A 27,949-nucleotide genomic window follows, 5' to 3' on the forward strand; every position below is an offset into this window, starting at 1 on the left:
TTCTGCAAACCTTTTGCACAAAGAGGGACCGAATGTCAATCTTTTCACATCAAAACCTTCAGCACCCTTCACTGTGTTATCACACAGGACTGCGCAAGCTGCAGGGCAGCACACGCCCCCAGAGGCTCCATCTGCTGAAATGCCAAAAGCCACAAAAATTCTTCACCTTCCAGAGGAGTTGCAGAGACCACGAACGATGCCGCAGGGAGACGGACAGCCCAGTGGTTCACAGCCCACTGACCCACCAGCCAGGAGAGATCCAGGCATTTCCATGCTTCACAGCTTCTATTTCCCAGGAGCTGTTTGCCCCTTTTTTTTTGCTCGTTCCCCTGGCAAGTACACTGAAGTACCCCACCTCCCTTAAAAAAAAAAAAAAACCAATACATAACCATGACCCCAGGTCTACTGATGGACTTCTTGCGAGGTTTCGCTTCAGTCCGAACCACTCTCCCTTTGAAGACATCTGCCTGCCTTCCTTCAGGGAGTTCAATACAAGCATAAAATCTTAGCTAACCGAATTGTTTATCCATCACGTGCAGAGCTGCTGTCAAAGGACCAAAACCATGGGAGCAGAGCTCCGCAAGCCGTGCAGACTCAAGGTCTCAGCCTTCTTCCTTCCATGCAGCCCTGCAGCACAAACCCCTCTTCTACCATCACAGCGCCTGTTCAGCTGTAAAAGAACACACGCTTGAGCTGAAAAGAACCACAGTTTCAGGCAAGAGCTTACATCCAAGTCACACATACACATCCCTCCAATGGAAGGTGAAGGCAGTACTAATAAAGAAGATTCAGCACCGTAATTAAAGAACTTTTTAGAGTCTTCAAGGTTTTAATTTGAACAGACATTTCTACTATGTTCTCAACATATCTACAGCAAAGTTTACAGCCACTTTGTATCTGTTTTTCTCCCCCCAAATGGCTAAGCAATTTGAGCCATGATAGTTTTTTTTCCTCAGATTTGTTACTTTTTTTTTTTTTAGAATATATTCAACACCACAGCGGCTGGGATTCTGTACACATACAGCATACATCTAACAATAGCACATGACTCCCAGCCCTGTTACGTATTTCATTTAAAAAAAAAAAAAAGAAAAAGACTGATGCAGCAGCCAAGTCCAATTAGCAATTCCAGATGTTTGGACAGAAGTGCACTCACCACTTAAATTTGTATAGTTAACAGATACATAGCACACATCACACAGTGCTATTCAATGTCACACAGTTACAAAAAAAGGGAGTGCTAGTATAGACGTTTTCCCCTCATACAGGAACCTGTACGCGAGAGCACTTTCCGAGGCTTTAGCAAAGCATACATTAGACGCCAATATGCTGTACAGTGCAATTTAAGTTATATCATATGCAACATGGACAATAGTGCACTTAAACCAGTCGCCACATTCAAGAGTTAGATCAATACAATCAAAATATTGAAGGTACATATTCCCTTATGAAAACTGTGCAAGTTAATTCCTTTTCCCTTTTTTTTTTTTTTTTTGGTAAATGGCAGAGTGTCCACACTGATTGCCCCCTGAGTTTGGGGGAGGCGGCCCTCAGTGTCCAGCTTATTACACAGATAGCTATGTGCAAAAGAGCAGAAGCAGGGGTGTCAGCAAGAGCGTAAGGCAGTGTTAGACCGAAGAGCCAGAGCTGGGCACTGCCACAGTGCTTACAGCTCAGGAAGACGCAAGGAACCTGCAAACAGGGTGTCACTGACTTCAGGCGGCAGAGTCCCGCAGGCATCCCCCTCTAAGAGGAAGCAAGTTGATCATCAATATTAAATATGTGAATAAATATGGTGGACATGCAGGTAAGCAAAGAACTGGAGTGCTCCGCTGTGTATTATACCAGTAGCCACCAGACGGGAGCCTGGGAAGCACTGGGAATGAAAAGGTTAAAAGAGAATGTACGAGTAGCCTGACACAAGAGGTCTGTGAACTGTCTTGCCCCAGGAGGACCTGCAAGGGTCCGCACATCTTGTCTCAACTCCATCATGGCCAATACCTTGCAGGACTGCTCCAGGTAACGTCTCATGAAGGTGATTATTTGCAGGTTAACTTAAACCTCCAGCTCCTGCTGTTTGCTGCGAATACAAGGTGATGCACGGCAGAGGAATCGGGGGAAGAAACCGCTGTGGCTGCTCAGAACGACACTAGCATTTGCACATGAAGGCTGTGATCCACACTACCACTAAGCCAAGGCAAACACAGAGCACTTGGGTGTGGATTGAGGATGAAATGCCAGCTCAGAGAGAATTTTCTGCCTTTTGTTAGCTGTCACAGCTGGTTACCCAATTTCCTCAGATGCCTGCAGTTTGCATGAGAGACTAGAGCAGCCAGGCAATTAGATAAAAAAAAAAAAACACCCCTCTTTGCTTCTCTATTATTTAGCTCAATATATAATTACTATGTTAGGAAATTGCATAACCTTTAAGTGTGTTTTATGTATAGTCTATTATGGAGAAAATGGCGCCTTCTGAATCCTTCCCATCTGGCTAGCGATAATGTATTTCAGATGTACAGGAACAGTAGATATTCTGAATTGGATAGGGATACAACATCCAGGCAGGTGCAGATCCCATAGACATAATTTTAAAGGGCGAGCAATAATTTTCAGGGCTTACATTCGCAGTATACCCAGAAGGCAGCTCCAGAAGCCAGTGTTTGGAGGCAGGAGGAAGGCACAGCCAACTTGTGCCTCCCCTGTTACGCAGTACAGATCACCAGCCACCCTGAGAAGCATTTCCTACGTCAGACTTGATTTAAGTGAACAAGACTGTCACTCTCCAAACCTAAAAAGAAACTGGTATTACGAGTAGGGGGAATTATTCTTCTGCCTTAAGTGAATAACGGTTTAAAAGGGATCTTTTTATTTTTTAAGCCAGATGACTTTAGGTCTAAGTTTAGCTTAGTCAAGATGAAAATAATTAAGGAAATAAGGACTGAAGCAAAAGGCATTAAGGTAGCACTTAATCACTAATCACATAATTTTATATAGCTTCCTTGGTTATAGAACTTTTCTTAGGATATATTTAGTGGTTACATGATTTTTGCAGAAGATTACTCTCCAGATGCTTCTATGACAACTAAAGATCCTGCATTTTGACATATATCTATCTTTTTGTGAAGTGGCTTTTAAACAAAGGCAGCTTCATTCCAAAACATCGTAAAGTGTCACGGAAGCTCAACAATTTCCAGAGAGATCAACACTGACCTAACGCAGCTCCATTCATTTCAGTAGAAACAGGCTAACAGCAAGCGCCTTTTAAGATAATCCCAGCCACATGCACTGTTGTTAATTCAAGTCTTCTCAGTCATGTACAGCTACCGATGGAATCAAGCTGAACAATCGCCTAGGTGAGTTAATATTGCAGACCCACTCTTATCTGTCTTTTTTAAAGGAGAAAAAAATCTCTAGCGAAAACTCTGATTTTATAAAAGCAGATTGCAGTCACAAAAACCACAAAGATCAGCTACAAAATACAAAGTTATTTGGAAAAAAGCTTATCCCTAAAGTCTTTAAGCAGTTCTAGCAGCTACAAGTGATCTAAACTATTAGCATTTTTGTAGTGTGACGGCCTCTTAATCTGCAGCAGCTACCTGGTATGTTCGATCACCTCAACTCCCAACTTCTGCTTTTGATGTTTCACAAAACTTATAGTAAGAGCGTGAGAGGAAAAAAGCGTACCAAGTGGAGCAAAAGGGTTTTGTCGAGCTGTAGATTAAGTGCTGCTCTTGCACCCTAGCAATGCTGTGAACCTGTTCAAGTGTACAAAACCAGCCAGTGCAGCCCGAAGTTTCTAGAGGGCAGCTCGGCTATAGTTAAAAGGACAGCTCTGAGCCACTGTTTTGCAAGTGAACACCTCCACCAACTACTTCACCTTTCTGTTTTTCAGGTAGAATAAAAAAAAAAAGTTTGTTGTTCCTTAGGAGATATTTGTCAATGAAGGACAATTCTACCTGAAGGTCATGGCTTAAAGATTAGCAGCAGAATCCCTACTTCAGTTCTGTATTGCACTGAAATTTCTTGCTCTGGTTTGGTATTCAACTTACTGCTCCCAAGCCAATGCTTAACACAAAAAACTCAAGTGTTCGATGTGAAGGCTACTGAGAGTATCATATAGACTGGTAGAACCTGTAGTTAGATTTTTTTTCTAGGAAACTAAAGAACTAAGCTGCCTTACTTACTTTTGGAGAGAAAAGGTGCTTTCAAGACAAAATGCCTTTACCTATCTGTACATAACTTTGTATTTTAATCCTGCCGAGTGTTTAGAGAGTTCAGCAAAACCAGAAAAAGTCCAAAATAAATGTGAAACATCCTGTCTCTTGGCCCATCCTGGTCATCCATACAGTTGGGTGGAGGTAAGAGTTCCAGCTTCTGCTGACACTGTACACAATTTCGAGACAGAAAAGCTGCCAAGAGAGGACACTATGCCCAGTTGTGTATGTCTTCTGTAAACAAAACAGAAATCCCTCCCAAAAAGCAGGGAGGTACATAGTGTGAAGTGAAGGTTTCAGCAGTGGGAGGACTGAGGGTCAACTGTACCCAGAGGGCTCTGCAATACATGCACTTTCCATGTTTAGTCTTTAACGTAAAGGTGACTGGAGAGACCCGAGGCAAAGCCCTGCCAGCTCACAGGTTCTCCTACATCCTATCATCTGTTTCCATCTCTGCTAGCTGCCTCCTCAATGCATTAACCTTTGCCTGAAGTTCCTTGTTATATTTTATGATGTTGATCATTTCTTCATGGGCTTCATCTAGGAATTTGGAAGGCCTGTTCCACCGAAGAAAGACACCTGCAAGCCCAGAGACAGCACAAGTCAGAAGGGTTTCTTGTTACAAGGAGGAAACGTTATTCATATTCCATCAGCTCTCAAGTAACGTGCATACAGTTTACGTGTTTTTTCCATACCCTTGCCCCCAAATAGCATTTAGAAATACTGACCCTCCTCTTCAAGTTCACCATTCTATTCAACAAGATTAAGAAAGAAAAAATGAGGGGGTTTCATGCCTTTTTTTCCCCCATATACTGATCAGACCAATCCATATTCAGTCTCCACCCAGCCACGACAGCCTGCTTGCCTCGCTGTAACTCTTCAGCGTACATGGGACAGAAAAAAGTTTCTGCAGCAGGGAACCTACTGCACACAGATTATCCTGGCCAACATGGTCAGTAATGAAGAAAGGGAGGTCTTGGTTGATATAGAACAAAAGCCTGAGGCCTGCAGAACATCTATAGATTAGGCTATATCACTGCAGAAATACTGTGCTAAGAAGTTAAATGGTATTAGTAAGGCTCGCTGGCAAAGAGTAGCATGTGACCAAACCTTAGAAGGAGAAAGCATTGTGCCTCTGGGGATGGCACATGCCAAAAACATTTTGGAACAGATTTCAAAGGGAGTGAGATCACCATCAGCTGAGACAGACTAAGCACAGAGCAGAGACAACAGGAGCGAACACTTCAGAAGCTTTACAAGTAGCCCAAAATATATATTGCCTGTAATGGAAAAAAAGCAAGCCTGGCTTACCTTCCCAGAGCTGCAGGCTCTGTGGGGCAACGGAGGGCCATATGACAAGGCTGTTGGCCTCAAAAAGAGGATTCTGGAATTTGTTCAGCTCTTCAGACCTGTTCACCCAGGACCACAGGGACATAGTCTTCTGCGGCAGCTTCAGTTTAGACCTAACAAACCCACAGGAACAAGTTAGCTTTCACTTTTATACTGTAAAGACTCATTCTGTCAGAACCCCGCAGACTAGAAGGCCACAAGCTCTTCCATGTGCTACGAGCCCAGACAATTCAGGCTAATCCCTTCAATACCTCTCACCAACAGGGCACATGGTGTAAACCTAAAGCAATTTACTCAACCCAGCCGATTACAATTAGTTTTGAAGAAAAGATGGGGAAATAACATTTATAAGTTGGGTGGAAGTTAGCTGTCTTCTGTCCAGACGAAGAATTGGTCACCTCCCCAAAGTGGTTTGACGGCCAGCTTTTGAAAAGGGTTTGAACTGCTGCGTTAAGATGGAGCTGGGAGGTGTGGTAGGTCTGCCTCAAGGAAGGATCATAGTGCAGTTCTCAGGAGTACATTAAAGCAGCGTTATCGCTGGAATTGTGCGATGGGCACGTCTGATTAGGTCCCTCTGGTGGCAGGAAGCATCGGAACACAGAGAAATCAGTGCTGTTTTCCTGGGTCAAACCCACCTCCAGGAGTTACACGGGGGTCTCTATTCCTTAGATTCTGGCAGACCTCATTCTGCATGCACTAGCAAATTGAACTGCCACCCAGGCAGGAGACACACCATCTCCGTGAATGCTTCAGACAGCACAAGCTTAACATCAGACTTCAAATAGTTTCTGTGCTCACAGGCTGACATGTTCAGGTGTGACAGGCAGGTTATTACGTGTAACATTCGATACTCTTTCAAATTTCGTCCTATCGGTTTCAAGCCTACATTGGTTTTGCAGGTGACCAGTTCAGCAGCCCTGCAGAAGACAGAAGAGGCTCTTCTAAGCAAAGATTACTTTAAGGGCAGAGCGGTTTATAGGAACCTTTAAATTGCCTTATCTGTAATATCAGTTCTATTTTTCCCTTCTACTCATTCAGTGGTCTTCAGTTAAGCAGGAGACCATCAGACATGGTCTTACTGGAGTCAGGAGTCCTGAGAACCGAACTGCCAAGTTCAAAACAGGAATCCAAACCTCTCTGGCAGCTGCCATCTGCCATGGGAGGCTCCAGTCCTCCAGGGCTTCACCCTGTTTACTACTCCCAGCAGCCCTACTCAGGGCATGCCTAGAGCTGCCCCACTGGTACAGCACAGCATCTCACCCAGGCTAGGATTCAGAAGCTAGGTGCTGGTCTGCTCAAGTGCCTTAAACTCCACGAGCCTGTAAGCAAGCTCAGCGCAGGCCTATCATTACCTGACAAGGTAGCTTCCAGCAGAATGCAGTCCTGGCTGCTTCCTTTCAAAGTCGCACAAGCATCCGAGAGCTCGTAGCATTCGCTCAGCCAGTGCAGATTGCCAATTCACATTTCCCCAAGTCACAGGTTACGGCTGGAGGGATTTTTGGTCCTTCTGTTGAAGTTTTGGCCATGCAGTAGGCCACAAAGACCTCAAACCTAATCGTGGCGCTCAGAGCTAAACAAGTAAAGCTCTTGCCAAGGTGTAACTGTGAGGCAGATCCTTCTGACAGAACATCTTCCACGGTGTCCACTTTCAACAGTTCATGGATGATGTAAAAACCAAAGCCTTCCCTTCCTGGGGGCGTCGGGACAACCAGGTTACAGAGTCATGTTACTCCCTGGCAGTTAAGGTAAGAACCAGACTTTCCAGCTTTGGCCTCTGACTGCCTTGACCTTCTCCTCCAGGCCTGCATGGACAAGTTTGCTTCCCACAGCTATGACTCACATCATTGTTGAATTCTAGCTGTTTATTCTTTTATGGAAAGAGTTTCTGCATAAGAGACTATATAAAACTGGTGATGGGTGGAGATTTGCCAAGGCCGCACAGGGAAACAGAAAAGACAGTCTAAGGCATTAGCTTGGACTTGGAGAAGACTAATTCAACTCCCTGACCATGCCACAAATTTCTTTAGTCACCCTGTCCCACTTGTAAGAGGGACAAGCTTCCTAACATTGCATCAGCGTACGTAACTGCAACAAGAGAAGCTCACCTGTGCTAAGGGAGACCGCACAAGCACCCTCACCCTTTTTCAAACCAAGAGATTTTTTTTTTGTCAGATACAGCCCGATATTTAAAGGGTTTAAAGCAAGCATCCTCACCAACCTTTCATTTTCGTTGTTTCCCAGGAAAGTCCCAAACTGTGAAGCGTAAGCATGTTCAAAGAGCATAATGAGGAACTGTTCGTTGAATTCAAAAGAGCAAGGGAACTGACGAAGGATTTGCCACACACAGTCCAAAAAGAGGAGAAACACTGGGGCCTCCCATTTCTGCTTGCTATTTGAATAGGCTGATTGGGCACAGCGCTGCTGAAAAGGGTGACCAGCCTATACATAAGAATCAGAGAAAGCATCACACACAAAGTAATGGGATGTGAGTACATGTAGCAAAAAGACTTTAGAGCTAGTTCTGTCCATGCAACTATGCTACTACTACTCTTTTCCACAACTGTAACTTCATCAAGCATCCAGTAACAAACTGCTAGCAACCATGACCAACTCTGCTGCCTTTTTCAGGCTATGTAAATAGCCCTGTATTCGATCAGAGAATTTTACCAAGAACAAACTGGTGTAGGTGCACCAAAGGACCCGGCTGAGAACATTAGCTGCAAAAGTACAAAGAGCAGAACTAAGGTTTTGTGCTTTAGTCTGAACAGCGTTCTCTAAAGAGATGTTCACCCTGAGCACACAAAACAGGCAGTTCCCCAAAACCAGAAAACTACCACGAGAGGCAGAGGCCCCACGGAGTGCCAGAGGTGCAAACGACTCAGTTAATGATGTTGCTCCTAGGACAGAGGCCATTCACACTAAGCAGGGCCGCAACAAGGCCCAACCTGTTTGCTGCCTCTCAGGCTATTTCTCAATACAACTGTCACTGGAATAGATTGCCGTTTTGTCCATAGGCATTTCTTACCTGCAGCCACTCCCTCACAACAAGAGATTCAAAGCCACGTATGGTCCTGCACCTTGGATCCAAGATAATCTGCGCCAGAGAAGTTACCTGGAGTGTCGAATCAGTTCCTTCAGTCCCGTGGACTAACACTGATGCACCTTCCCTGTGAAAGAAAAAGGTGGAAAGGAATAAGAGCATGAATGAGCAGAACGCATCCCAAGGACATATGCATCCCATGGACGCCATTACATCCCATGGACACCAGTGTCACTACCCTGACAATGCTGAAGTTTTGCTGGCTCTTGACCCCTTCTTCCCTCCCCACCCCACATGGAAACGTACCACCTTCTCGACCTGGATCCTCACCAACACTAACCAGAGCTCTGCATCACTTAAGGTTTAGTTTCTTGCTAAGCATTCTGGAAATTCAGACCCTTTGCCACGTTGACAGAAGATGCACAGCAAGATCTCTTTTGTGGTTCTCACTATATTGAATTGGAACCCTTTTGAGTTATAGCATGGAAATGCATCTCAAAATTTGCTTGTGTCATTTATTGTTTTGCTAAGTACTCCGAAATCTTCCCATAAGCACTGCAATGAAGACATATCATGCCCTCAGATGCTCTGCAAAACAATACTATGAGATTCTTGCTCAAACCTGGGCTTAATTGCATTTGGGCCTCAGCTGGGGTTTACTGCAAGAAAAGCAAGCCAGTAAGCCAGTTCAGAAGAAAGAAAGAAGTGGCAGAGCTTGGCCTCCACAAAGGCAGCAGAGTTAGTGCACTGAGGAAGGAAGCTTGTCAAAGAGGCAAGCACAAAGGCTCCTCACTCACCAGCCAGCACAAGTGAATCTGCAGAACAGTGCGAGGAGCAGAGGGAGCTCGGAGAGTTTGGGGCAGGAAGGTTTTGCACAGTGCTAGGGGCTGATGTGCTGTCACTCCCCACACTCCAGTGGGGACTGTCCAGGACAGCCGATTCCCTCCCCTCTTCCTCCAGCGCAGGCTGTGTTTGGATACAGTATCAGAATCTCATCCATGTGCCCCTGAGGGAAGGGCCGGATGATATTAAATGGCATTTGTTCCCCTTATTCTTCCCAAACCTTGACCCAACGTCTCACTTCTGCCAACATCCTTACACCCAGAAAGGAAATGAACTGCAGGTTGTATTTCTTTCTGTGCAGACACCCAACCTAAGCAGCAAAGCGTGGGTAAGAAAGATCAATCTACCAAGCAAGTAACCCTGCACACGTTACTTGCTTTTTTGAAGTGAAAAGCATAAAAATCTATACCTTGAACACTGCAACATCTTTGTCTATAGTCCTATGTCTAAAACAAACGCAGTCCCTCTACAGTACAGATAATCTTCAGACACTCTCTCCCTCCCCCCAGGCAGAGGCAGATAAAGAGGCTGCGTAACAGCCAAGCACAATTGCAAAGGCTCACTGCAAGCCTATGCACTCCTCGAAGCGGGGCACACCAGGATAACGCTGTTCTCCCCTTTCATCTTTCAGGCCCCCCACCTTTAAGATGCTGCAAGACCTGTCCCAGCCATTCCCTCCCCGCAGCGAACATAACTGAACCATCCTTGTCAGCTCAGCTACGATCTCCAGGCTCTGAACGAGGTGGGCCAGGCACCAATGCCGAGCTGGCCTGCCATAGCTCCAGGTAAACAGAAAAAGCAAAGCTGAGGTTAAAAATGATGAAATTGTCCACTGTCCCAACAAGCCAGAAGAGTTTCGTCACCGATCTTCCTCATTATACACATGCGGAACAGAATTACAGATAAAACTATTGATCAAGAGCAATCCTTTTCTGGCAGAGTCAATAACTAAACAGGCACCGTCAGTGCTTTTAAAAAGCACAGCAGCTCATGTTTTAATGCAGTAATGCTGTTTTACCAATGAGATTGCACTTCAGCCTACTTGTGTATCTGTATAACACATTGCCTAGCTGCTATGAAAAGCTAGGTTTTCCCTGAGTTTTGAGAACGGCTTTCCGCCCTCAGAGCCACAAAGAAATCACATTTAGACCCCTGCGTTTGGTCTTACAAACCCTGGCACCTGACAGCTAGCTTTTGCTCTCCAGCCTGAGGTCTGAAGACATTTTGAGGACAAGCTAACCAAGTCAGCAGTATTTATTAAAGAAATGTCAGGTTAAACGAGGTCACAAGCACTTATAAGGGATGAACAGGATTGCTTAGATAGGACTATGGGGATAAAAATTTCAAGAGGAAAAAGCACTGGACCAATTCCTGGGGAAAACAAGGAAATGCCGTTGTTTTAATCTCTAGAAGTGAGGTGGGGTATTGTAAACTTTCAGCTGAAAAAAAGGACTTTCTTTAAAAGACTCTGTGTTCTCACTTTACTAGGCTACCAAACAGCATTTCAGATGGGCACAAATACAGGCTGGGTAGAGAATGGATTTAGAGCAGCCCTGAGGAGAAGGACTTGGGGGTGTTGGTTGATGAGAAGCTCAACATGACCCAGCAATGTGTGCCTGCAGCCCAGAAAGCCAACCCTATCCTGGGCTGCATCAGAAGCAGCACGACCAGCAGGTCGAGGGAGATGATTCTCCCCCTCTACTCCGCTCTCTTGAGACCCCACCTGGAGTACTGCATCCAGCTCTTGGGCCCCCAACATAAGAAGGACATGGACCTGTTGGAGCGAGTCCAGAGGAGGGCCACAAAGATGATCAGGGGGCTGGAGCACCTCTCCTGTGAAGACAGGCTGAGAGAGTTGGGGTTGTTCAGCCTGGAGAAGAGCAGGCTCCGGGGAGACCTTATAGCAGCCTGCCAGTACCTAAGGGGGCCTACAAGAAAGCTGGAGAGGGGCTTTTTAGAAGGGCATGTAGTGATAGGACAAGGGGTAATGGCTTTAAACTGAAAGAGGGGAGATTTAGATGAGATATTAGGAAGAAGCTTTTCACTGTGAGGGTGGTGAGGCACTGGCACAGGTTGCCCAGAGAGGTTGTGGATGCCCCATCCCTGGAAGTGTTCAAGGCCGGGTTGGACTGGGCTCTGAGCAAGCTGGTCCAGTGGAAGGTGTCCCTGCCCATGGCAGGGGGGCTGGAACTAGATGATCTTCAAGGTCCCTTCCAACCCAAACCATTCTATGACGATTCTAACCTAAACCTTCAATAAAACTAACTAAATTAGATTGGTTGCATCAGACATAGGAATATACTTTAACTGGATGACCTAATACCTATTCTTAGTCAAGATTTCCTCCCTCAGGCTTGTACTTCTAAAAATGCAAGCATCATTTACTGGAGGAACATTCCTTAACCACGATGAAGCAGTATCTTGCATGTGTACAAGCAAGCTAGTTCATGGTGGCCAGTTACTAATACTTAAAGTGGAAACAGAGGTATTTAACAAGCAATCTGTAACGAGTGAATGAGAAACTCAAGGCTTTCTGAAAAAGATTTACCTATCAATACACTGAGCAGCTAGACAAGCTGCAGTCAGTATCTCCTTGATGTGAGTCAGCCAGTTGGAAGCTTCCAGTTTACTGAGCCAGCGGTCCATATTGTGTGACTGGTCGTTACAAGCTTCCACAAGTTTGATGAGGCTTTCCTGCAGAATATTAAACCTTTGGGAAAAGCAAAATATTATTGAAAACATAAGCATTAACATAGCAACCAGGACAACACGCTTAGAGAAATACACTGATCTCAAAATAAAGCACTACGATTTATATGCAGTTATTTCAAAAAGTATGACCCTGTAGAAGTCATGTCTCCTCATTCAGCAAACCTGCTTTCACCGGTAATGCCAAGCCATGGCTAACTGCCAGCAGAATACCACTCTTTGGACATAAATAGTCTCTTAGCTTTCAGAACAAATTGCTTCATAAGGCATTACAACAGTAAGGCCTTTTCCTTATCTTACCTGAACTCTGTGTGTGTTCAGCCATATCTTAATGCTTTCCATGTAAAATGTGTTTCAGTAATCTCACTCCCATTACCAAATACAAGTGTGACTGCAACCTGGCATGGACATTGGCAAGTGTCAGCCAAGCTTCAAGTGCTGCAACTTTGTTCTCTGTACTACACCAGAAGTTTTGGGGGAGTTTTAACCTGCAGAGCTGCAACAGTAATCTGAAAGCCATCCATCACAAGGCCACAACTCCACTGTAACACAGAAAATTTTAAACTAGACTCAACTTCTCAACGTAGAACCACACTAAGATTAGTTCGGCTAATTTCTTACGAATGTAAGAAAAACTGGGGGAGGGAACACATTTTGTATCACTTCTGCATTTGTTGCATTGTGTCCTCAAGCCCCGGAAAGCCGGTATTCAGCATGCAGCTGATAAAACCAGATGCTTCTCTGGTCTTGTTTCACACTGTGCCTTACAGGGGCATCAAACTACTGATGGATCAAACGCCACTTAATGCTGATTCCAGTGTATGCTCGGGTCTAATAGAGGTAGCAGCTAGCAGACTAGATCTCAGAAAAGCTGACAAAGCCAAATAATAATAGCATGAGATATTTAGTCTTCATATATTGTGGTTTATTCATTCCTCTCTATCTGATGCTTATGTCCACCTGTAAAATAATCAACAAATTTAAGTTCACATAAAATTTTTAGAAGCAAAACCAAATACTTCAAAGCAACGGTCAGGAAATTCCTTATATTAACTCCTCAAGAGCTGGCCTATCCAGTGATGAGTGGAGCGACTGCTTTCCAATAGCTCCAGTAACATTACTGCGTGTCTGTGTAGAAGGATTCCCCAAAACTAAGGCTCAAGAGCAGCTGAACAAGGTCAGACTAAAAGTCTATTTAACTTAGTAACTTGTCTCCAAATGACCAAACAATATTAGATGTCCAGAGAAAAGTACTGGATAAGAGGAGTGTGACTGCCACAGAACAAATCCTCACCTGCAGAAATTTTCTGGCAAGGGACTTGCTCATTCCTGTGCACTACTGCAAAGGGGAACACAGGAAGGCCAGAGTGCAGCTATAGATGGCCAGAGAAAGAGATGGCACAGGGAGATTGCCCAGTGTCTGAAAGCTGCAGCAGGTTGTTCAGAACAAGGAACCAAAACACAGCTTTCCAAAGCCAAATACCTTTATCATCCACATACCCCGATTTCGCCAAAAACGGCACGTGACCCTGTTGACAGCAACCAGGATACACGGCCACTTCTTACAGAAGCAAATACTTTATGGAGCTAGCATGGCTCTGCCAATGCAACCCGACAAAGCCAAGCACAGAGGAGAGCCTGTGTGATTTCACCCACCTCTCAATACATTTGTGAATCCTCCTCCACTGGGGATAGTGCGCTTCTTGTTCAAAGCCCCCTCCTTTGGCCCTGGCCTGCTGGGCAACATTCAAGGACCTTGTATCAATGATGTAGCCACGCTTGCCAGGCCGTAGCGTGGCGTTAATAAGCTTCTCGTCTTCTTTACACCGTCTCCCATTCGTACCTGTAAGAGGCTGGCTACTTCGCATCATGACCTGCGGGGACAAATAACCATGAATTAGGCACTGGAAAATGTAGAGACTTAAGATTGAAAGTCACTGATCACTTGAGCTCCAATATAAGAATTGGAGGTTTAAACTCACTATACAAAGGACATCCCTCCACTGGAGGATTTCTTAGAATTTCTTAAATTCAGACTGCAAACTGATGCATTAGGTCACTGGGTCTCAATGCCAGGTATGGTGAATGGCTCTCTAGAGCAGCGTGCCGCTGAAGTTCACACAGGATACGCCTATTTTCCATAAAAACTCAGGTCACTGTAAGAATGCTTACAGGAGTGAGATAGCTCAACCTTAAAAAGCTTCCTCCATGAGTTCAGGGGTAAAATTCAAGTGGGGCCCTCCTGGATCTCCAGCTCTTCTCTGTGGAGTTGCACCAGCAAGCGCGGCTCTCACCCCACCGCACTTCCTACTTCCACCTGCTTCAAGTTTGATCCACCATGCCTGGACACAGACAAGCAAACGCCCTGATCTGCACTGCCTGATGCACAGAAACGTCCCTCTAGTTCTTCCTACAGCTGCTGTTCTCCCTTGCCCCGAATCCTTCGGTTCTTTTAAGTGCAATCCCTTGCAGGGACTGAATTTATTTAAAAAAATAAACTAGACATCCTTGAATTGAGCAATCATTTGGCAGGCCACTTTCTAAATTACAGACGTCTTCTTAGAGGCTCTATCCCTTTAATCATTCCTGTAGTACCATCTTTGTGAGCCATTGAACTGGCTTCCTGCTGATGGCTCTTTTATAAGCCAACATTTTCAGGACTGTCATCTTTCAGGTCTCTTCCCAACTCTATTTTTAAAACTCAAGTCATACATGTGTTAAAGATGCCTCTTAGGTACAGTTTTACCCAGTGGCTAGACTAATAAACCTTAGGTCCACAGATTTATGAGCTGAGATTTCTCTTTAGTAAATGCCTTTCAATTCAGAAAGCATCCCAGCAGCTCAAATGATAACTAAAATGTGAGGGCAGCCAGTCAGCAACCCCAGCTACGCTCGAGAACTCAGAGTCAGGAGAGCGACGTGACAGACAGCATTACTGTCACAAGTTCAAGCACTCCGAGTCAAACGCTATTATATTCCTCACACTTGAAACATGCACCATTCAGAGAGATAATTGAACAAATCTTCCTTCAACAGTTTTCAGTCAAGCTGAGAAAAAGCAGAAAGCACGACTTATGAAGTCGGTGGATGGCTGATTTTAAAGCAAAGCAAAAAAACCCCAAAGGTACTACTAAGTCAGACTAGACGTCCTCTAATTCAGGGCTTACAAATCTTGGCAACAGGAGGTGAGAACACATTAGAGCATTTGACTCAGAAGCCTGGATCAAGTTTACAAGCCGCAGGTTGGACACCCCAACATCCTCAGAACTGGTTACATCAGCAAGAAGTACGAAGAATTACTCAACAATTTCATAAAGTGCATTTCTTAATTATAGCGTATCAGTCCCTCAATTAGATTCTGGCTTGTCGAGAGGTGGTAAAGTCTGCGCAACACCAAGAATTTGCTACTCCTGCAACATGTTATACTGACAGGCTTGGAGAACAGATTGTTCTGATCGCTCCTTCGACAGTTACACAGCAGAAGCGGTGCTGGCTCTGGGTACGCTTGCTGTCATCATGCCTCCATTACAAAGGAGACGGCCCACCACCCAGAGACAGGACAATGTGGTTTCTGCCATCCTTTCAGCATGAAACCTCTTGGCAGACAAAGCAAGTCAGGGTGCCAGCAGTGGCTTTACAAGTCTCATCTTGCTCTTACTGCTGCGAGCAAGCTCATGCCACAAACGCTCCAAACAAGCGGATTAATAGCTATTTCTAGGATGGAGATGACTCATTCCATCATCCAGAACCAGTTTCATTGCATACACTTAGTAAGTTGGAAAATGAAACAAGCAAACGTCTCATGAACTGTATTAAGTCTAGAGCACAAGTTCTTTTTTCATTAAACAGATTCACACACTTCCTTCAGGTACAACCATTACTGAAATGCAGCTTACCATCCCGTTCTTCTTATGATAATAGCTGAGGACTGGGAAGCGACTGCCATGGCGAAACATGGCAACTTTCCGAAGCGCTTCATCATCGATGGATTTGGGGACAATGACAACCGGAGGGTAGGAGGGACAGACAGAGAATTCCTTATTGATGCAGCTTAGACGCCATTCATCTGTCTGAAAAAGATCAGAACGTATAGGCTTTGTGTCAGGCAACAGATTACTACTGTTACAGCATAACATACTAGGGAAGAGGAACTTCCATGTTCAGGATAAAGCCCGCACAGATCACATATTGGGATCTATTCCATTTGCCCCACAGATGAAAGCTCAGTTGTCGCTATTGGCATAATCACCTTTGTTCATCCAGGAATGCGGACCCCCTGCAACAGCGTAACGACACTAATTGGTCAGATCAAATCCAGCAGCGTATCTTGCTTCCAACAAAAACATGGCAGAAGAGATGCTATTCAAGAACAAACAAGCCTGGCCACTCTCTGCAGCGCACTCCTCATCCCCTACCTCTCTGATGTTGTATAAGAGATATTAGAAGGTATATCCCTGCCTAGTCCTTTTAGTATCCATTTATAGGTCTGTTGACTGATTATTTTTTTCCCCCCCACACCTCTTGATGATGCCTGCAATCATAATATCTTGTTGCAGCAGCTCCCAGGAGCTCATTACCCAGCGTGCAGATAAAGCTCGTAAGCAACGGAAGAAATTATCAGGTAACTCTGGTTCTTGAGGTGCAGGACTTGTTGAACAACGGTTCCCCGTCTGGTTTATCCACATCCTCAACAAACAGCACAAAATAAGCTCATGTGGTCAGAAATGGGTGACTGTGGCTTTTAATTATTTCACAGACACAGCAGACAGCATGTCTGCAGTACACACTACAACATAACTTACTGCATTTGCAGATAGCTTCAATCTCATAGGAAGTAAGAGCATGGTATATCTCTCTCAGGGAGACCCCAAACCAGAAACGTATTCCTACATCAGCAGATTTAGAAGAAAAAAAGATTGATTTAGATGCAGGTAACACGGGCTCAAACCTCCATCTGTGCTGAGCGCAGAGTTAGTAACACTGTCCACAAGACAAAGGTGGCCAAGAAAGGCAAGAATGTCCACCAACTCCAGACAATCAGGCTGCTTTGAGGTTAAAATTGCAATTTAACATTTCCAGCTTGGTTCTTTTCTATGGGCTCTGCTTCACGTAAAGCACTACAGCTCTTCCTCCAAAAGCACCTCCTGGAACCAGCACAAAGGCCTCATCGTGAACTCCTGTTATATAGTTTTTCAGCTTCCAACAGCCAAACGCTTGTGAAAGAAGTGCTGAATATTGGCACCCTCGCAGGCACTTGGCTTGAGAACTCAGACTACCTGATATCCAGGGTCAGACACAGGACTTGGCTCCATCTAAGGCAAAACCAAAGGTCAACGAGCGGTCTCACTGACGAGGAGTCCTCACTTACTGAAGTCCAGGCTGGAAGAGCTGACACTGCCCTAACTGCAGCCTCAGACAAGCCCAGCCTTCATGGAGGGCTTGCTGCTTCTGAGCTGGTACCACACCACTGCCTCCTGCATTAAGGACACCATCCAGGTACGTCAAATGGCCACGAGGCACATATTTTCCCCAGGGGCACATAGCAGAACCTTGCCTAAAGTTTGGCAGGGAACTGAGCTCGTGGTCGACAGCAGGATGGTGGCTTGGCTGGGCTGCATCTTCAGTCAGTGCATCCTTATCCTGTATTCCTTATGGCCAACAAAAGCTGCTGGCAGAAGCCTTGGTGGGGAAAGTGACCCAGAAGCCCCTACAACACGTTTTGATTTTAACGACAGCATTAAATTCTTAAAAGCAGCAGCAGAACAGCAGTCAAATTTGCCTGTAAAAGCTCCAGACATAAAGAAGTTAAAATGAAATATAAAAACCTTTCGAAGAGGAACAGGCAGCTGCTTTCAAGGTGGATTTTTTTTTTTTTTTTTTAGTTCCAATGCACTGACATGACACAAGTGTGAGAAAGCAAACAAGACCTTAAGTAACTCCTCAGCTGAGGTGTTTTCGGTACAGACTGGGAAGGATTTGCCTGCCACTGCAGCAGGCAGAGACCTCACACAGATGCCATAAAAAACTCTGCTCATTTGTGTTCAAAGAAAGTTTCAGCTAGACAAAAAGGTAGGGGGATAAAGCAGGTATCACAGAAAGTCAGAGAAAAGCATGACAGTTAAATAATGTGGTAACAGAACACACAAAAACCCGTGTCAATCCAGTAAGGTTGGTTTAGCATGCATTAGTTACACAGCTCTGATCAGAAGTAGGTCTCTTTTCCTCTTTCCTTGCTTCCAGAGGCTTACTACCTCTTGCCTTACACCTCCTGACTGGTACCTGGTTATATAAATCAATCTGACTGGCTCACTGCTCCAATGGAAAACTAGGATCGATTTAGAAACGTTTTCTGGCAATGAAGTCTTTCCGTCAGATGAACAAGCTGATCTGATTCACAACACTATTTCATCAGCAGCAGATCCAAGGCACAGGATGCGCGGCATAGCAGACAGCAAAATTGTCCCTTTTGGTGGCAGCCCAAGAAAAAGATGCTGGGAAAGGTACACATTGTGTGCATTATCATCATCAAGAACAGCAATTGCTACCTCCATTCAGTAGCCTATCCAAACAGTTTTGCACCGTCCCTGTTGTAAGCTTATTTCGTTATTCATTAGCCTCAAAACAGCTTCTCTGAACATCCACATTTTATAAAAAGCAGAGGTTCTCCCAGATGCAAAGTTAAATTGCCTCCGGCAATCACGTCATAGGTGGAGGTGAAAAGTTCTGGATCACATAAGGGAGGCTGGCTGGTCACAGCTCATGCTTTTAATGCGCCAACAGTGATATTTGTTATAGCTTTTTGGGGTGTCTATGTTAAATTACAGCAGATTTCGTATGATGGTGTGTAATTTGTTTGCAATAAAAAAAATATGCATGGATATAGAACGTAGGATGTACGGAAGGCAAAATCAAAACTCTGTGGTATGCTTTTTGAGAGACTGGCTGTCACTGATATCACCAGTACGAAAAGGAATGGAAGAGTATCGACCTGATTTATCTTCCACTTTGGTAATTTAACTCTGCCCATAACCTCTTCTCCTCACCATTTATAACCCGAGACAGATGATACTGTTATGTCATCCAGCTATAATTTACTGTTACATGGGAAGGAGGAAGAGAGCGGCAGCAATTAGCACCATTTGTCTTCTGTAGCATAGCTACTTCTGCAGAGATCCAGTTAACCTCTGCAATGCCAGCTTCAGACTGCTAAAATATACCTCAACATGGATCAGACGACAGTAAAACCCAACAGTGCAAGTCTCTTCTCGGCTTTTGCTTGGGGTATGTCTGCAGTTTGGAAGAAAGAATTGCCACTACTACCTGGAAGAGCGAGGTAATAGCAATTCAACTATGCGCAGCAGTAGATGCAGATAGAGGAAGCAGTAAGGACTGCAGTGAAAGAGAAGAGGTGGGACCTCATCTTCAGACACCACCAGGTAAGTATGCTGCATGAAACTCAGAGAAAGTACAAAGTTAACATTTACTTCTCCCAGCAAGAGATCTGTACTTTAGGGCATCAGAAAAAAAAGTTAATTCCAGTTAAGGCTGGAAGCGGCAAAGGACTGGGGGATGAGCAGAAAGGGGAGGAGAGGACTCCAAAGAAAGAAAGTAGTCAGTAGTATTTTCTTAAACACAGCGCAGGATTAACTCTTACATTTCTACTTTTCTTGTCCTAGTACTTGTTTAGAGATACTGATTTTCAAGTGTTACTGAAAGGCTAAAACAACAGTTATCCTTCCTCCCAAAGCTTATAATTTCTAAGAGAGGTTGTTTTCCACAAAACAGTGTGAAACAATTCAAGCTTTACTAATAAGCCTTAAAAGGAAAGTCGAGAAACCAGCAGGGACGTTGAAGGATCCTGCAAAGCAGCAACGACAGAGGCCGTTCCCAAGGAACAGGCAGAAGGCAACAAGCCCTGTTAGTAACAGAACGTGTGTGGACAAGAAGCATAACAACAGATGCAAGCAAAGATTGATGCTTGTCTGATAAGAGCAAAATATGGGCTATCCACGCCATTGCAAACTGAACCCAAACCCAGAAAATTCAGGGGTTTTTTTAAACAGCTCCTGGACAGTAGATAAAGCACAGCTAGCTGAACTGTCTAGAACCCTGAGCTCTTTCCTACAACACAATGGAAAGGAAAAAAAAAAAAGAGAGGGAATGAAGAAAGTGAATTTGGTGGCAATGAAATACCTACATGTTAATTATACTGTTATTGTACAAACTTCTCTTCACTTAACTTTAAGAAGAAACTGATTTTCCCAAGTTACAGTTTGCAGTATCCTGCAGTTGTAGAAGCTGGCAGAAGAGAAATCGTTCCACCCTGACGTATTAGCTCTTCTCTGACTCCTCAGAAAAATATGAAAACCCTTGTGTATACTCTAATTCCATTCAGCCACTCACTACTCATGTGGTAGTACAGTGAAGAATACAAGTTTTTACACACATTTCACCTCACATACCTATAACCAATCCAGATCTCATGTACTACCCAGTGCTTCAAGCAAAAACACAACACACACAACCAAAAGCTGGATGAGCAAACATTAACTATCCTGTGCATCTTTTACTCCATTCATATATTTGTCTATAGTATCTGTAAAGTCTCATCTCACAGTACAATAATTCGGAGCCTGCAGGCACCGTGGAGTTTTGACATTTAGTGAAACACTGAGTGATTTCTTCACGTGACTTAATTCTCAGCTGAGCTGCTCTGTTGATATGTCGGATTTATCACAACAGCAGTTCATGAAATAGATGTTTGACAAAAGCCCTGCTGACCTGTCCCAAGAAAATAAACAGGTAGCACACACAGGAACAGCCATCAGCAAATGACAGCCCACTGAAACTCGTTAAGGGCTCTATTTTCTTTAGATCAAACGAAATCATTTGCCTTAACAGTTCTTCCCTTAACTCCTTCATGGACTAAATGCAAGAATGTTGTGATAGTATAGCAGCCTTGCTAATCCTGGAATCGAGCTGCAGGGGCAAAGCGCTTAAGTGCTTGCTATCAAATTCTAGGGGCAATGCTAGATGACACTTTGTCAGATCAATGCAATGGAGTAAAATCATGCAGGGGGTATGTGTGTTGGGAGAAAAACACATTTGGCACAACATATGCCAAGATAAACAGATAAATTATTATTATACGGTATAATACCATAATATATTATCTAAGTTTTCAATGTATTACCTAAATTTTTTTTTAATCTTAACTTTTATAGTTTTACTTTGCCATTACAGAATGTGTCAGAGTTTTAAAACAACTCTCCTGTAGCAGACAAATGTGGAATTAATACATGACTAGAGCTGCAGCGTGGGTGAAATGCAGTTTTTGACAAGTTGTTACCATATTGGGGAAGGTAAGGCATAACAGATCCAGACAGATGATTTAACAGAGAGGGAGGTAACCTTCTGAATTCTACTCATTTGACTCATGGGAGAAAAAAATTAAATCAGCCATTTACTTGTTCTAGCCTGTCATATAAGACAGTTTAACTACAGAACAAGAAATAATTGGTCAACAATGTATTTATCTGTTGTTCAGGAATGTAAATCATTTCAACATGGCTTTTGTCACCATTTTGTTAAAAAGGAGTTACATCTGAAGTTTTGGGTTAAAAGCCAAGAAATAATCAACAGCTGTTAGACATGCATATTTTAAAGAAACGAACTATTGCCCTTGAAACATAGTGCTATAAACTAATCAGGTTTTTAAATGTAAGCCTTCCAAGGAGCATATGTTCAGAAAGCCAAGAGATTCACAAATAAGCTATCAATGCATTTTTAAACCTCTGAAAGAAAAAAAGCGTATCAATGGATCCATGTTAGCACCTGTATCATGCTGGTAAATACAACCATCAGAAGTGATTTGATCCCTGAAACCTAAAAAAGGATTTCAGCTACACATAGAAAGCAAAACATGAACAGAAGCAGAACCATCTCCTGCAATCTTTCATTGAGCTCAGAAGTGTTTCCTTCTGCTGCCTTCAATCCTGTTCTCGCACTCCTCCCTTCTCACCAGATAGTACTTCAGCTTCTGGCCTTTTGATTCTCATTGAAATGCCTGCAAGCTTCCTCTGCTGAGCTGGGAAAGCATCTGCTGCTTCGCCTCCAAACAGCAGAACACTCTGATGACTTGTTTGACTTCCCCAGCTGAAATTCAGACCCAAACTGTGGTGCTAGTTATTAGAACAGGTCAGTTTGTATGTCTTTTGACAGCAGATGAAGATAGGACATGTGAGAGTAATTATGAGACAAAAATAGAAAGAACTCTGAACTCCTTTAATTTTCTAGTGATTTCATCATATGAATCTGATCAAGCTAATCATATTATTCAGCTATTAGTCATAAACAAGAAGTGATAAATGCTGCAGACAAGCTGGGTTGCAGATGAAAGAAAAAAAAATCAATGTTCTTTGATGCTGTACTAATGGATTCGGTCTCAGAAACCTAAGATGATGCAGCAAGTGCACATATTTAATGTGAAACAAAGACTTGGAACACAGAGATGCTAACCTAAGGCACTATTAAAACAGGTAGGCTCCTGCAACTGAGCCAGTTCCCACTATATCAAATTCAGCATCCTAAAATGAAGTTTGAAGAACAGATACAACAGGCAATGCCATAAGAACAATTCCTACGCTATAGGTACCAAAATAACATCAACATGTGCTCACAGCACCTGGAAGAATAGGACTGGAAATTTCCTGCTCTCTAAACCCTCCCAATATTTCCCCAGCATGAACTAGAGCTAAGAGTGTTTCAATCAGGCATTTTTATCTACTGGCATCTTCCTAGAGAGCTAAGAAATCCTTGGCAATTTTTAAAAAACAGCTTTGTTTCAATTACGGGGTTGACAAAGATCCATCCCGCTCCACTTCAGATGCAAAGTTAAGTACAACAAACCCAGGCCAAAGGTCTTAAATTTGTTCTTACAATAAGGAGGGCCATCCCCAAAGGACAAAAACATTTCCTACCTTCACGTCCTCCCAGGTAACTTTTAAATGGGCTCCAAAATTCCATTTGTACAAGGTGAAACACAAGCACTAAATAGGAGTATTTAGCACAGAAACAGAAGTGCCTGACGTTTACAGAGTGAACATTTGAACAACACTCACTTTTCACCCAGGCACCGGAGAGCTATTTTTACCATCCAGGATTTCCAGTCCAGACACTACTGGGTGAAATACTTCACAAACGACTTGCACAAGCATATCTGAGTGCCTGGGCAAATCCTTAAGATCCAACTTACCACTGAAGTGAGGAGCTCAAATTCTTGGTCAGGCAGAAAAGAGCGCCAGCCATCTTCAACGATTTCAAACATGGGCCGGTAGAAGAAGGGATACATGAGAGTGACAGAATCCAGGGTGGAAAGCGCCTGTGTGAGCGAGAAAAACAGCTACTTAATTAATTCAAACTGCTATTTTATTCCAAAAAACATACAGCAAATAGTGTTTTCCCTCTAATATTGGTGATGCAAACTTAAGCCACCCAAAAGTATACAGCCGTTAAGCTTGAAATACTAAGTTACCTGCAGGGTAGTTTAACATACATAAAAAAACAGTAGCACAAAGATTGTCTGTTATCATCTGCTTTTAACTGCAACTGGGGGTTTGTACACAGAGTATCATTTCTGCAGGCTACACTATGTAACAGCACACCAAAGGATGAGAAAGATGCACACCGAACAGGTATAACTAACAGGATACATCCTACATGGCATCTACTTGATTACTAACAACAGAGCTTAAACTCAAGAAGTCACTTAATGTTGTTTGAGACACGTGAAAAATCAACCAGTCTGATTTGGTTTTACCTCCTCATGCGCCAGCATAATGAAGCCGAGCTTCGTTTTCCCAAATGCTATGGCAAGATATTTGATCAAGAAAAGCAGGGTTGTGTTTTTTGTTTTTTTTTTAAAAAACACCTACAAGCAACAAACAGTATTTTAACAATTGAAAGGAAATATCCCACAATTCTCATTTGCCTTCCAGAACATCAATGAAAACCTTCCTAACTGGAAAAAAAAGCTGTTAAGGTTGAGGTCAGATCAAGATCTGAGAACATAGGTATTATTTACCATTATGAATTCTTACCTCAATAGAACTAGCAATGTTCAAACACTCCTCCATTCCAGGTATATCCAGCTGAATAATTCGCAGATCCTTGCATTTTATAATGATGGTACCCAATGAGCCCACAAACCTACAGCAAGACATGAAGAAAGAGTCTTTTAAGAACAGGATCTTCTAAGGTATGATGAAGTATTATAGCTCTTCCCACAACACATGCCTACAAGACAAAATTCCATTACTAGTAATTTGTCTGCAATATCACCTTTAAAAAATAAACAAACAAAACCACCTCTTTATTTGGTATTTGCAAGTTGTGGTCTGCTTTTTCTTTTTTTTTTTTAATTCCAGCCTTATGATACAGCAGTGAGTGGAAGTATAAGTATTACGAGATAAAGAGAAGGTTTTCCTCTCAGCTTTTCTTTAAAACATGAAAGAGAAAAAGGTGTGTTCAGGTATTTTCTGAGAGTACTGGAAGCTTCAGCTGGAAGTTTCCAGTTTCATTAAAGTAATGCATTGAAACTTTGAGGATTGCTAAAAGCGTTTGAGTTTAATTTCATTTTTAAAATAACATTTCAGTCTGGCTACATGACACTCCCTTGTCTTTAACAAGAAAGTTTGGTTTCTGATACCTGCAGCGCCACAGAGCTATTTGCTCTGCAGACCTCAGAGAAGTTAAGGTCTCATCACCGCTGCTTACAATGCAAGTCAACCCAGAAAAAGCTCTACGTTAGAAAACAAACACAGCTCACAGACGCCCTCTCCAGCCTTCCTTACGTACCTGAAAGATGCTGCCTGAACAGAAACCGAGTGTTTTCTTTACGTTAACTAGCCACCAGTGTTCACAGGAATGATGTAGGTTTTGGTTCACAAAGCAGCGAACTAAGGAAAAGCAGCTGAGCCTCCTCACACCCCACAGCAGTGCCTGCAGCAGCCAAGGGCGATGCAAGGAGCAGAAGCAGGCAAGACCTGAAGGAGCAAGTTTCAGCCCCCTGTGGCCTAACCCTCAGACCATGCATGCACGAGGAAGGGCAGAGCTGTACACGCTCCAAGAGACCTGTTGCTAAGCTTTAGGTTGCTTCAACTGTGCTACAAAAGGTGCCTATAATTTATTTTTAGGATTATTATTACAGCTGAAAGGTCATTATCTATTTCTTCTGCGCAGACAAAGGTTCGCATGCAGAAGCAATTACAATTTGGGCAGTGCTGAAGGAAGGACTACAGGCATTTTGACAGAAAAGTTCTGCAACTCCAGCAGAGCCAGCCTGTGCCTCGTTTGCCCTCGTTGCAGCGCTATTTCACAGATCTCCAAGGTATTAACATAGTGCAGCTACAACACATCACCAGGGCTGTGTTTTCTTTAAGCAAAAAGACCATAGGAGATCACTAGAGACTGTTCCACTTCTCAGCAAACCCCACAGCTCATATTTAAATGGCTTAAAAAGCTACAAAAACTTAAGAAGCAGTTTGACGACGCTTTGATAATTAGGGAAAACACTGCTTTGTACAAAAGACGTTCATGTCATGAAAGTGGGAGAACAGATTTCATGAACCTGGCACAATGTCACAGTTGTCATGCACTAATAACCTGAAGGCGTGCCAAACCGGGCCTTTCTACAACCTTTACTGGTTTAAGAGCCTTGTTACTGCATTCTCTCCAGCACTGAGAAGAATATACTCTTATCCTTTTATATGGCAGAGTTTCATTGCAGTTACATTCACACAGGGATCCTCAGGGAGGGAGATGTCTACTCCAGAGACCTTCTAGAAACTAGGGCTGGCAATAAGGGCTGCGAGTATCTGCAGACGTAGCTAACTCTGTTATAAATCATGTACTGAGCTAGCAACGCACTACTCCCTCGCCATAACTTAATACCAAATAAGCAAGGAATGATTTAACTTATGTTGTAACTGCAACTAAGCTCATAAAAAAAATAAAAAAAAAGAAAGAAAAGCTTGCCCACAATAATTTTCAAAATGGAGCTACGGCTGGTTTAGTACAAGCAGTAAGGAGGATGAGGCCAAACCACCCTGATGACTGAGCAGTACTAGATGGGAACAGATTTCCTGAGGTTTCCACCACTCTGTTCCTCTCCGCCCTCAGGCCAAGATTCAGCATTTCTCAGAAAACACTCAGAGAAATCAGGAACACGGGAACAAAACTTAATCGGTGCCCTCTACTTCAGCCATTCTCAGATTCTGAGGTAACCTGGTGTTTTTAATTGCTGCTGCTTGATTTTTTTCCAGTCTTGCTGGCAGAAAGGAAATCTGTTCTTCCAGATTTCCTTAAAAGGCAAGGAAAACAGGGTCTGTTTAATTAAAGACTTTGCAATTAACAAAAAAATAAAATATTATGAGCAAACTGAAAAAAGGACCAAGGTGAGGAAGCAGAAGACGATGCCCAGGTGAGACGGGACTGCCACTCAACGAGGGAAGCGTGATGGGGCAACAGTACATGTAAAGCAGACAGAAATGACGGCGAGAAGATTAATCTCTGAAGTCCCTGTAACAAAAGCAGATGGGCAAGAAAAAACATGGGAGCGCTGCAGCTACAACTCAGCTTTACCACGTCGCTCCCACAAGGAGTATGCTGTTAAAGTGTTATTGATTTCTGTAAGCGGTTGGAGGAGTAAGGGGATGATGCTGTCGAGCAGTAGGAGACTGATCTGAGGCTGAGAAAGTCCGGAGTCCACTTCTGCCATCAGTTTCGCTGGGTGACCCAAGGCAAATCACTTCATCAGCGCCTTGGCTTCCATCTCCATTGAACGGTGGTAAAGATGCACCCTTTATAAAGTGCTTCAAGAGCTACTGCTGAAATCCACTGAACAATTAACACAGAGTACTGTTGACAAAGGCGTTTAAACATAAAAATTCCAGCTCTATATATGACAAAAAAAACCCTTTAAGATGTACCAGTCAAGTATCAACATCCAAACTGAATGAGAATCAACCTGCCCGTGCCAACATTCCGCCCTGTGCTCTGACTGACTGTCCTTTCTCCTCTCCAGACCTGGATTTGAGACAGCCGAGGTGCGAGCCAGTCTTGAAAAACCACTTTTCAACCCATAATGAGACACGAACACTTAGGCATGGGTAGGCAGGGAAATTAGGAGGCATACCTTTTTTCAATAGAATCAATGTTGGAGTGCAGCAGCCACAGCTCCTCAGCGTTATCTTGACGCCGCGAAGAAAAAATGAGATGATGGCCAGTCAAACAGAGAGTCCCCTCCACAGCCAGGTAGAAAGGGCGGTGCAGGATGACGTTGTCCGCTCGAGGGGTCTTGATCAGCTCCGCAAACTCCATGCTCGTTAGTGAAGGGAACGAGCCAGGGGAGGCCTTCACCACAAAAAACTTGCTGAGGAAACCTCAGCAACACCAGCAGGGATGGGACGGAGAACCTGGGGATGGTATACAACTGGCAGGCAGCTCTCTACGGTGCCACCGAAGGCACGCAGGCAGGGGCATAACCCGAGGGGCGATCCTGTCTCCTGGCACGCTGGAGAAAGCGGGCCCGATCCCGGGGAGGGGTGGGGGGGTGGAAGGATGATGCGGGGAGAAGGAAGGGAGGAGCGGGGGGACACCACAACCCCCGCTCTGAGAAGGCCGACGCCCTCCCAGGGCCCCTTTGCCCAGGGGGACGCCCAGTGCCTGACCGAGGGGGGTCCCGGGGGCGGCTCAGCGGATGATGGGGGGGGAAGGCGGCGCGGGAAGACCCTCG

At 44.0% G+C, this 27,949-nt stretch overlaps 1 protein-coding gene across 1 annotated transcript; it reads right to left on the reverse strand.

Annotated features, from left to right (window-relative positions):
• Positions 1–823: 823 nt before the first annotated feature.
• MTMR9 (myotubularin related protein 9) lies at positions 824–27,837 on the reverse strand. Its single transcript, XM_050893709.1, has 10 exons — positions 27,350–27,837; positions 24,255–24,363; positions 23,411–23,536; positions 16,053–16,226; positions 13,813–14,030; positions 11,996–12,157; positions 8,590–8,731; positions 7,783–8,003; positions 5,526–5,677; positions 824–4,793 (listed from the first exon to the last, which is right to left on the reverse strand). The coding sequence occupies exons 1-10, from the start codon at positions 27,532–27,534 to the stop codon at positions 4,642–4,644; spliced, it is 1,641 nt and encodes a 546-aa protein (XP_050749666.1). The 5' UTR covers positions 27,535–27,837; the 3' UTR covers positions 824–4,641.
• Positions 27,838–27,949: the final 112 nt, after the last annotated feature.

Source organism: Gymnogyps californianus, chromosome 3, assembly GCF_018139145.2.
Source record: "Gymnogyps californianus isolate 813 chromosome 3, ASM1813914v2, whole genome shotgun sequence".
Lineage (NCBI taxonomy): Eukaryota > Metazoa > Chordata > Aves > Accipitriformes > Cathartidae > Gymnogyps > Gymnogyps californianus.

Excerpts from the sequence above, each read along its gene's own strand:
- MTMR9 (XM_050893709.1), bottom strand. The coding sequence starts at position 27,534 with ATGGAGTTTGCGGAGCTGATCAAGACCCCTCGAGCGGACAACGTCATC. Across the intron at positions 24,364-27,349 it reads ATTGATTCTATTGAAAAAAG|GTTTGTGGGCTCATTGGGTA; the intron begins GTATGCCTCCTA and ends GTCTTGCTGTAG. Across the intron at positions 12,158-13,812 it reads ATTCACAAATGTATTGAGAG|GTTTAATATTCTGCAGGAAA; the intron begins GTGGGTGAAATC and ends CTTTTCCCAAAG.